The following is a 12,195-nucleotide window of genomic DNA, read 5'->3' as shown; positions in this document are numbered from 1 at the left end:
AATGCATTACACAATGCTTGTTTATTTATTTTTAATCAAATCCAGACTTTTGGGTCCACAGAGGAAAATGGGTATGAAAAAAATATTTTCATAAATTTAAAGTTTAACATTTTTTTGAAAGTAGCATAACGTGATACTTTACGCTAAAAAAATTAAAATCAGGCTTATAATCAATTTTGTTTTCGCCCAAAACAAATCACAGTTTAGCAAGTTTTCGAAAACATGTGTGGCTTTGAAAAAAAAAAACTTATGTAGGTAAACTCGTTGAAAAATATAAAAATATATCTTCCTCGGAAATGCTGAGAGATTGATTCAAGGGAAATAAAACGTCAAAAATGTTTGGTGAAATCGAGATTCATAGAAAACGAATTATTTCTCGCTTAGACTACGCTGAATATGCCTTGAAAAATGAATGAAATTCCTTGTTAATACCTTCCACAAATATCGTCTGTCAGCTCTCTTATACGGTTTCCAATGGTGAAATCTGTGTATCCAAGCATCCCCCCCCTTCAAGAAACCATTGCACAGAAGAGGACAGGACACCGAAACGTTTCAACACCATCTAAATCTTGCACAACCGTTCTGGATGCTAATAGGGGAGATGGGGGTAAGACGGCCACCCTAAGGGAGAAGTCTAATAAAATTTACACAACAGATTATTTTGATCTCAAATTACGTACATATTGTTCTACTACTAGTCCATTATAGAAATGACATAAATTAGTTGGTCTAAAAACCAATTTTCAATACTTTTCAGCAATTTTAAAAAAATAATTGAAATCGTATATATATGAAATACGCGGGGTAAGACGGCCACCCATGTGGGGTAAGACGGCCAGTGCTATAAATTAACTTAATAACTTTGCTAAATCCACCCAAACACCTACATGGTTGGTTCAACAGACTTCTCTGAACATCATAACTATTTTGGTTGAAAAAAATCAGGTTTCAAATGTGAAGAAAAATGCTGTTTAAAAAATTTCATATTTTGGCTCAGTGAATTTCATATCATTGAGACCACATTTTATGAAAAACTATGATTTTTTTATACAAAACAAACACAATTTGATACAAAAAAAATAGTTTGTGTATTTCGATTAGAATAAGCAAATCAAAATTATGTAAACAATATTAAATAAGCGATTTTTATAAAAAGTTTGATAGGATTTCATACTATTCAATGAGTTTTTCTATATCACAGTAAAGAATGTTGTCGAAACGGTAGTTAACAGCATTTTGATTAAATTTTGATAGTTTTATTGAAAATGCTTTTCCTTTATCTACAAATATGTCTTAATAGTCAAAAACCGTCAAAAATATAACCTATATCAAATAAAATCTACAAATTACGGGTGGCCGTCTTACCCCCGGAGGAGGTGGCCGTCTTGCCCCCAAATAAATTATTTTTTAAAACATTTTTTGTAAACAGTTCATCGCATTTTTTGAACTTTTTCGAGAGACATAATCTAGAGAAAACTTCAATTTAACGTGAAAAAATATTTGAAGACAGGAAAACATATTGTTATTTAACAAAAATGCCTAAGTTGTAATTCATCAAAATTACATCCAGTTTCAAGCTCAAAAATTATTTGTTTATTTTGAGCTATTTTTATACTATTTCAAACAATATTTCTGGCAAAGGTGACTCCATATGCATTATTTAGCATGAGGAACAGTATTGCTAAACATTTTAGTAATATTCATTAGTATACTTATTAAAACAGTTGGGTGGCCGTCTTACCCCGCCTGGCCGTCTTACCCCCAGCTCCCCTACTTGTTTTTTTTTCTCCTTAATACCGCCTGTCTGTGTGTTGCGAGAATATGCAAAAGTATTTTCCAAAAAATAAGCATTCACAGCATGCCTTCTTCCACCCTCTGGAATAAGACGACCAAGGAGCAAGCAAAATTCTTTATTGATTTTCGCAGTTTTATTCCTGGCACATCTTTGAACGTAACCGAGGCATGATAGCTGAGAATGATTTTTAAATGTATATTTCCTCACAAAGTAAAAAAACTATTGTAAAATACTCTTTAACTGTGATAAAAATTAGGCCAATTATGCGTTTAGTTTTTTAATCAATTTTATAATCATTCATAATCGTTGTTAATTACCTTTTGCTCTAAGGTCTGAAAACCCATCCATGCTTTACATTTTAAAAAGTTTCCTACAAAACTTTAAGACTATCGAATTCCTCAGAAAACCAGCGTCTATAAAGAAGTAAAAAATATTTGCGGCCTTATGACGGGACCACCCACTCCTCAATGCATTATCGCCATAAAAGCAGCATCGATTAACTTTAACTTCTTGCTGTTGTGACCCTTAAAGTTTGGGAACGTAGTGAATTTAAAGGTGAACTTTTTGAAGGAAATTTGATTATTTTGATCATACGTGTAGTCTGATTGTCGCTTAAGTGTTGTTTGATTTTTTTTTCTTCGAAGAAATCAACATTTGGCTTAAACTGTACCGTCAGTGGGGGTGACACTGGGTATGGGGGTGAGATTGGGTCAAAGTGATTTTTTTACGGATTTTACAATTTCTCAGGTTCTTCTCAATGAAAATGAATTCTGTTGAAAGGGTTGTGTAGGGGACATCTTAAGATGACTTCGCTGAAAAAATCTCGTTCCTTGAACAAATCCTGTTATTTTGGCAACTGTCTAAAATTGAGGTACGTTTTTGGCAAAAAAAATGACCTTTCGCAAATCATTTTTCTAATATTTTTGTTGGAATTGCTCGAAAACTACCCAAATGTTTGAAAATCTCCACTTCAAACATTGTAGCGTGTCAATACGATTCCCTCGAACAAAAAACACTGTTGGATGACTTGTTTTTACCATATCGTTGTATTTGAGCATCACTTTAGTTTCATTTGACCCAATGTCACCCCCTCTAAAGGGGTGAGATTGGGTCAATTTTCAAACTATTGGCATTTAAGGTAGTGTTCATCAAAATCCCCCATATTTTGGGAAAATGTTAGTAAACTATCTAAGAACAAATCTGCGTTGAAAGATTTTCGATGTTATTTAAATTGTTTTTGTTACTAAGCAATTACAAGAGTTGTATCGTTTTTTGACCCATAGTCACCCCCACTGACGGTATCAAAAAATTGATATCAAAATTTAAAAAAATATCGCAAAATATCAAAACATTCCTCCTACAACCTAGCTTCATAAAAAAAGAGAAGAAAAATCACCAACCAAACATAAATCTGTGCGGCATCAGCAGATTATGGAGTCGTGTAATGGATTAGCCACCTGTACGTGCAAACATATATCCCGCAACGCATGTGGCCGGAACAAGTTTGTCACCACAACCCGCGCCTCATGACGGTCGGTGGCGACGGCTGCAAACTTTTTTGCCCGCGCGTGAGCGGAAAACTCTCCGGTGGAGCATGGAGCATATATACGTTGCAAGAATGTGTTTGCCATAAACATAAATATTTATGAGCGATTTGTCACAACAAAAACAAAACAACACAAGGGGACAAACAATGGACACCCTCCCCGAAGGGTGGAGGGGCATGGGACGTTTTGTGAAGGTGTTTGCTTTATTGGGATATTGTTTTTTGTGTGTTTTTATCATGTTTTGCCCTATGCCCATGAGTTTGTAGAGCACTTTTTTTAGCCCTCAATAGAGAAAGTTTCTCCGTGACAAATTGTATGGCTTTGTACGCTGTGCCAGGTCGCCGATTGGTGGAAATGCATTTTTTTTAAATAAAAACGTTTGGTTTGGCCTTGATTGAATTGGTTATCGACTTTGACGCAAATTAAATCAGGGCTGCGGAGTCGGGTCATATTTCAAACGACTCCGACTCCGACTCCGACTCCGGCTTTCTCAGATGAGCCGACTCCGACTCCGACTCCGGCTCCGGCTTTCAACAAATGGTTGGCTCCGACTCCGACTCCGACTCCGGCCTACCAACTCTAGCCGACTCCGACTCCAACTCCGACTCCAGCTTTCAACAAATGGTTGGCTCCGACTCCGACTCCGACTCCACATATTTTTAAATGATTCAAAAGTTAGTTAACTATTATTAGTTAATTATTTTTAAAACATTGATAAATAGGATTATTTGAATACTCTCTAAGCGTCATGTTTTTTCTCAAAAAAAATAAGTTCGAAACACAAAACGAAAAAAAAGTTTCTAGGTTACAAGTTTTATACGTTATGGAAACAGAAATCAAAAAATATCTTCAGTTTTAGAGGCATTTTGAGAAGAACAGCTTTGTAAGTAAATTTGGATTTATTTGCTTAACCTCAAATTTGAAAAAAAAATTCAAAGCTAATAAATTTAAATATTAAATTGTTACTTTTGAAAGAATAACTAAAAGAAACCTGGCCTTAATGATGTATTGAACATTAAAATTCAATTTGCTCACTTTCAGGCTGACACTTGTAAAAAGCACAGTGACAGGCACCTTGTTTTTAAAATGACAATTTTAAACGAAACATTTTTTTTTGTTTTTTTAAGACGTACATGGATATCACGCCATGGCTGAAGGAGCACGATACTTCGTGAATCTTCACCAAAAACGAAACTTTATGAATGATCATGCGCCTCCATCAAAATATATGAAAAAACTTAAAATATAATAAAAAACAAATATCCACAAGTAAAATATTTTCTAGGTCACAAATATTTTTTTTATGTACAGTGCTATGCAATGATTATCACCTTGCGTCATATTGGTATGGTAAATTCGTACCAGTTGATAATATTTTGATTTTGTTTTTTGTATAATATTTGAAAAAAAAAAATAAAATCCTACATTTTGTTCTATACATTTTTTTTATTAGTTCATTTTTGTACTGAATTCTTGAGATTTGTTCAACGATAATTTGTAACGATATCAAAATAGTTTAACAAAAATCAACATCAACATCAACAACCAATGATTAATTCAAAATTTGTTGCAACTTTTTTTTGATATTTTTTGTTAGTTTCAATTATTTTAAATGCAACATATTGATTTTCTTGTACTTAGTGATAAACAAAATGCGCATGTTGAGTTCCAAGTAAGAGATTGTTATTATCGTTGATTATTTGTTACAAAAGTTAAACTGTCAGTGACTCTTTTTCGATTTGCAAAAACAGTGATTACTATTTTTAATCTTTTTATGTACCTCGTACCAAGACATATGCTATCGGGGTAAATGATGACTATGTGTGTACTTTTTTTCAGAAATAACTGGATGAAATTTGGTCAAATTTAAATTGAAAGTTCACATAAATATAGGCAAAAGGAAGCATTCAAGAATCAATTAGATATGTCTGACTACATAACCAATGTTTTTTATTATTTTTTTTTATTTTATGATACTATATACTTGGGTAAGAGGTTACTTTTAGTCATTATAGTGTAATAACACAATTAGAGCTTTTCAATCACAATAAAAAGCTTCAAAAACACAATGACATCTGATAAATCAATCAAAAATATAAGATGTTTTGTAAATTAAGCTGTTCTATAGGAAATACTGAACAATAAAAAAAAACATATTTTTTGTTGAATTTAAGATAACTCCGGCTCCGACTCCGGGTTATCAGAAATCCTCGGCTCCGACTCCGACTCCGACTCCAGCTCTTAAAATTTAGCCGACTCCGGCTCCGACTCCGACTCCAGCTGTTAGAGTTTTGACGACTCCGACTCCGACTCCGACTCCAGGTCCCCAAAAAGACCCGACTCCACCGACTCCGGCTCCGACTCCGACTCCGACTCCACAGCCCTGAATTAAATCTTAATTTACTTGAATGTGTCTTCAAACATTCGAGGATTTCTAATTTTGGTCAAATATTACAATCGGAAAAATGGTCTGGCTGTGGAGTCGCTCCATCAGCAGCTGGCTGGTTGACTTTTGCGAATTGTTACAATTATTTTGCAGTTTCAACTACTTTTTGTAGAATCGCACTTCCTAAAATTTCGCTGTTTAGTTATAAAATTAGCTGCCTAAAAAATGCCGTTGAATCACTTTTCCGCAAATCAGCAATCCCGCCAAGGGTTTCCAGAAGCGTTTATTACTTGCCAGTCTGCGAATTAATTACTCAAATTACTGGTCCAAATTATACATATATATACATATTTCTCGACTTTTTTTATTGAGCCCTATAAACATATAAAAGACAATAACTTATAAGTCCTTTAAAGAAAAAACTCTGGATTTTTACAATGATTTATTAAAAATAAATAGATTTTGGATTCATGAAACATTTTTCACTGGGTAATATATCATGGCGTTGCCTCTTGTTGTTAACCAACTTCGCTAAACAACATGTTGAAAATAAATGAATAAGGCCTTCTAACGGTTGTCGGATTATGATTGTATCGACCAATGCGAATCGAGAATCTACTGGAATTCTGACGATCAAATGGTCGTCTCTTTTTCAATTCACGACTTGTAAAGTATGAACTGTTAATCTATTATTTTTTTGGTTTTTAAAAGAAACCAGACAGGTTTTAAATGAAACGAACTAGAATGTTTGGCAATTAATTAAAAATTCAATTCAAGTTAGGTAGTTATCCGCAAATGAATATTTGGACTTGAATGAATTGTGATTATGAATAACACACAACTGTGCATTTATTCTAGAGTCAGATCCATACAGCGTCGTTTAGTTGGTCGAAGTATATTAATTTATTGGCAAATCTGTTTCTAGTTGTAATGTACGACAAGACTACTGACGAACGTGACAGGACGAGTTCCCAGTTTAGAGGATTCGACATCAACAATGTGCGACTGGATCACCCTCCCAAAAAAAAATAGGCTTTACTATCATCAGGGATGACTTTGGATCTGGGGTTGAGATTAGTTAATCTTCTAAGATACCGTCATCTGGAACGAATTGGGACAGCAGTTTTTGCGTTGTTTTTCCACAATATTTTAGCATTTTTTATTGGTTTCGACTAGAACAGACACAGAACAATAAAAGTAGTACATTGGTTTCCGAATTTTTAGCTTTTAAGAGCTCTTAACACTGCTGTCCCTATTTAGACTACAGTCAGCATTGCAACTTTTATGGCCAGCACTTTTATTTCTAGCTGAAATTTGGAATTCTATGAAAACTCGGTTATTTGTTAAAAGTTCTCAGAACACTCTCTTCTAAACTGGACAGTCGCACAGTGTATTTTCTAGGCCAACTAAAAAAATCGGGTTGTATGATGTTTGGTCCCGTGAGTTATTTTTTCTAAGAAAAATTGTACAATCGGTTGCAATAGTTTGGAGAAAAAATGTGTTCATGAAATCATTAAAATTTAAATAAAAATTTACCGGTAGCATTAATAAGGTTGTTACCAATATGATGTTGCGCCCTCCTCAAAATCGTTCAAAAAAATTAAGTGACAAAACAATTTTTATCAACTAAAAACAATATAACTCTTTAAACATATTTTGATCTTTTCAATTCGAACGCACAGTTCCGATATCAAAATAATGATTGCCTTTTCAAAATCAGAAAGTACCTGACACATTCTCCGGCAATGTACACCTTGGGATGAATTTTTGAAAAGCGTGTATGAGCTATTTGGATATTTTTCCTCGATTCTAGACTACTTGAAGCTTCAAAAATCATGGTTTTCATTAATTGATCATTTGAATATAATTTTGTACAAGTTGGTTAAGTTATGCATCAATTCGTGATAAAATCATCGTATTAAAACATTTTTCTAAAAACTCCTGGTTTTCAGCGAAATAAAATCCAAAAATTATTCTTTTGATTGCATTTTGTAGGTTTTTAGATGTACTAAACGGAAATGTCATGGATTTGCAGTTTATCTTAAGTTAAGTATTTTTTCAAACTAGTGTAAGTTTACCATTTTATTGCGTTGCAACGTCACGAAAAAGGGACAGTTGTTTATGCCAACAGAAAACTAAACATTCAATCATTTTGATATTTTGGATGCTCTTTGTACTTGGAAAGAGCTTTCAAATGCAACCTAGAGCGACTAAATTGGTTGTCTAGATCCAAAGTTACAACAGGTTTAAGTTTGCGTTGCAACGTCACGAAATTTTAAATCATATTAGTCACATGGCAAAAAAGGTGTATGCGTAGTTGGTTTTTGAAAATAAAAGGATACTAAATATTATATATTTTTTATATAATGATTCCGAGCATATTTACAGAAGAATTGTACATGGGTCATTCACAAATTCCGTTACTTAAGTTTGTATGCAACTCGAATAAAAGTAGATATTTTATGACACTTGTTGAACAAATCAAAATAGACCGATAGACCAGGGGTAAAAATTCTAAAACTTTCTTAAAAGTAATCACGTGGTAACTGAATGGCCCCTTTATGATAAACTGATTTACGTAAGGGTTCATTCTCATACAACGCAACGATTTTTTTATCCCACACCCTTATGTAGGCCAAATTACAGTGAAATTACCTTATCAATAAAAATCACGCGATTCGATTGTTTTTTTACAAAATTTTGTCACTTTGTTGTTGGACGAACCCTTACCTAAATTAGTTGTATGCATCGTTTAGTTGTTCGCAATTAAATATGTTATGTTGCGCAGGTAAACAGTTTTATTATTTCCTCAAATTTTATTTAAAAAGCACAAAAGTCAACAAAATAAGTTACGTTGTTTGCAGATCACTCCTAAGGGGCCATCAACAAACGATATGGGCACTTTATTCATAAATTTCAGCCATCCTGAAAACTTGAAGCTCCTTTCCTCCCTTCTAAAACTTCCACGTGTTTTGTAAATTGCTCAAAACCATTAAAATATTAAGGGAGCGTTCTTGCATTACGTAACAAAACATTTATATTTTTAGACCCCCTCCACCCCCTGGTAATACATTTCCGATATTTTTTTTTGTATAAATCTTGGACCCCCCCCCCTTGGTATTACCCCGTTACGTAATGCATGGACGTCCCATTACATGGATAGTGAAGGGGTGAGGGGGGGGGGGTCCTTCGTGATAATGGAATAATACAAATATTTATTTTTACTTTGAAACGCATTGGAAAACTGCGTAAATCGTACTGCTACTGTGAAAGCGGTATAGGGGGAGGGGGGGAGGGGGTCTTACATGGGCGGGCCAGTCAATTCACATATCCTTGTACTGTGTATTAATGTCTTATAATAAAATCTTAACCTAAAGTTGTTCAAACTAACAAAAACTATGATATATTTTGAAACTAAAATTTCGTGACGTTGCAACGCAACGAAAAACCCTGTTTTCAAAAACAGAGCGTTGCAACGTCACGAAATGTAAGTGGTCTTTAAAAATCGAGGTTTGATTTTTTCGAAAAACTAATGATTGCATTCGATTTGTTAGTCAATTTTACATTAAAAATGGAAGAAGAACTCAAAATTTGCCGTTTAACAGAGCAGAGTTAATGGCAAAACATAAATTGGGTCAGGATTGAGAAAAAGTCACGCGTTGCAACGTCACGCTACATATTCCCCTCTCAAAAATAGAATATTTGCATAAAATAATGTTTCAACACTGCTTCTTATAGGAAATTTAATGCCCTTTCCGAATCTGTAATAACATATATACCTTTTTTAAGTATTTTTTGAGTTACAGCCGAAATACTGAAAAAAAGAAAAGTCAAAGCGTTGCAACGTCACGGCGGAATGTGTCACCTATATATGCCCGAAACACTCTCACAGCTTGAAACCTTTTCCCTCTCCATGTATTTGCAGACCCATCGACGATCGTGAAAAGCGAAAATATTCCACTCAGCGCCGCCATGATGGGCATCGAGTACCCTTCACTGCAACAACTGACATCGACATCGATGACCCCTCCGCATGCCAACCAACTTTTGAACCCCATCGACCGGCTCTACTCGATGCAGAATTCATACTTTTGCAATCCTCCACCGCCATCGGACGGGGGTGGCCCTTCCGCTGACCAACCCCATCCACCGTCCCTTCCCCCGGCAGGGCACATGCACCACCCCCATCACCACCTGCTGCCCCCGCACCATCACCACCATCCAATGTCGTCGGGCCAGGTCCCGTCGCCACATCACGGAAATCACGGTCTTCCGTTACATCCACTACAACAGCAGCAGCACCACCCTCATCACCATCAGCAGCAGCAGCAGCCGTAAATCAATCAAAACGCTCGAAACACGTGGTTCTACACAATAAAATGAGTGATTCAATTTCCATCTCTTCGGTTCACGTGGACTGGAAAAAAACAAGTGTGTGTGTGTGTGAGTGCACGTGGTTAGGGTGGCAGGAAAAGAGTAACAAAATGTTAATCGATATATTGTTACATTTGATGAACAGGGGGCAATTATGCTAATGGCCATCATCGATAGGAGCTCGTTCGCGTGGTTCGGAAGAATTTTCCGCGCCCCGTTCCCGAATGACGGTTGATGATGCTAATTTCCTCGACAACTTGGTCAACTTCCGCCGTGATTGGACAGCGATTGAGATTGATGACTGATTGATTAGCTCTTTAGGTGCATAATCCGGCGATTGCATGTGATTGATTTAGAGGATTGTTTCGACAGCTGCGCAAATCTCTGCGGTTGGGCGTAAATCGACATGGTGATGGACTGGTGAAAATCGAATGCAACGTTTGTAAAAATATGGTTGTGTAAATAAATGGTGATTGTAATTGCTGAGGGACTGGAGTCAGTGAAATACGTTTTTGAAGATATTCAAAAGTTCGGACGCATGTGTTTATGTAGCTCAATTATACCAACAATATTCTCATAGCAACACAATAAAATCAAGTAATATTTGGAAAAAATAGTTTCGTTATTTCATAATATATTATCACTACACTACCTGTCTACGCATAATTGTCCTGTGTAAAAAGAACGAGTTTTAATTTTACCACACTTTCATATCTTTCTTCGCATAATGTTTACAGCTGTCTGCATACTCCATGAGGAGTGTTCTTTTATTACGTAATGCAAAATTTTTGACTTTGCCCCCCTATCTCTTGTAACAACATTACAAATTAAAAAAAAAAAATTATGAAGCGTGATTTTGCCGTGGACCTATCCGGAATGACGTTGAGTAACATAATAAATGTCTGTTTCGTAAAAATTGTGACATCTCCACTGCCGTTCTACGCATAATTTTCCCATGTTCAAAAAAGGGCAACAGAGAAAAACGCGATTGAAATTTTTCGATTGATTTCTGTGTTTCTACGCAGTGGGTCCAGTGGCTAAAATGGCGGTGATGAAATATTGAAAAAAATACATTTTCAAATTTAATAGGCATTTAAAAATTCAAATTTGACTAAAATAGGGTTTCAAAACTAGAATTTGATGTAAAAAGTAAGAAAATAAAAAAATACGCTTTTTTTGTTCGTGATTCGATTATCTGAAGTCTTATACAAACCATCGGATAATCGATTTTTTACTATAATATATTTGATAACATATTCAAATCAATTTTGATAAAAAAAATTCGCCCTATCTGTCCCTAATCACCCCGGATAGAATTTTATCACCCTTATTTGTAATCCTCTTGCAGGTAAACAGGTAAACAAGCTAAAATACTTCATAAAACTCGTGATTTTGTGATAGAAAATACTTGGCGGGACAATTATGCGTAGAAGTTCAACGATGGGACAAACAGACTTGATGTTGTTTTCAATGATTTTCTGAACAAAGCACTAGATTTTATGTGTTTTTTTTTTTTGAAAATATACATAAAACTAAACTTAAATAGTAGTTTATGCAATAAGTTGCAAAAAGAGGATTTTTTCAGCACGAGTCGTACATTTATCTAACGAGATTCACCGAGTTAGATAAATACGACGAGTGATGAAAAATCAAGTTTTGCAACGAGTTCCATACAACGTTTTTTGCAATTCCGAAAAACACCCTTTGGACAGAATTATAGGACAAATGTCCATGCATTGAGTCAATGAATCGCTCAAATAAAAAAAAAATTGAAAGGTATAACTATTCCTAACAAGTGCTGAAAAGTTCAACTTTTCAGCATCCATTTCAGTGCTGAAAAGTAGAACTTTTCAGCATTTGTTTTGAAAAGGGTTACTATTCAATTCTGTTATTTTTGGTACAGAAAAGTAGGCTGTTTCGTCGTTCACGAATGACAGGAAAAGTAAGTAGTTTCACGACGGAATTGCAAAAAATAATAAAAAATCAGAATCGTCAAAAAATGACATGGGACATTATGCGTAGAACGGCAGTCCACGACGTTGAAAATGTCTCGATATTTACACACCTGAAGACTAACTAGCAAGATGATGTTA

General features: G+C 35.0%; 1 protein-coding gene across 1 annotated transcript in view; it reads left to right on the top strand.

Moving 5' to 3' along the window:
* Positions 1-10,539, top strand: part of LOC120417459 (LIM homeobox transcription factor 1-alpha) — a 58,355-nt gene extending 47,816 nt beyond the window's left edge. Inside the window, exon 7 of the mRNA XM_039579516.2 lies at positions 9,654-10,539. Within this exon, the coding sequence (XP_039435450.1) occupies positions 9,654-10,066 (413 nt within the window). The 3' untranslated portion in view covers positions 10,067-10,539. The remainder of the gene's footprint in view (positions 1-9,653) is intronic.
* The last annotated feature ends 1,656 nt before the right edge of the window (positions 10,540-12,195 follow it).

The sequence above is a fragment of the Culex pipiens genome, chromosome 3, assembly GCF_016801865.2.
Source record: "Culex pipiens pallens isolate TS chromosome 3, TS_CPP_V2, whole genome shotgun sequence".
Lineage (NCBI taxonomy): Eukaryota > Metazoa > Arthropoda > Insecta > Diptera > Culicidae > Culex > Culex pipiens.
This window is presented reverse-complemented; position numbering and strand designations above follow the sequence as displayed.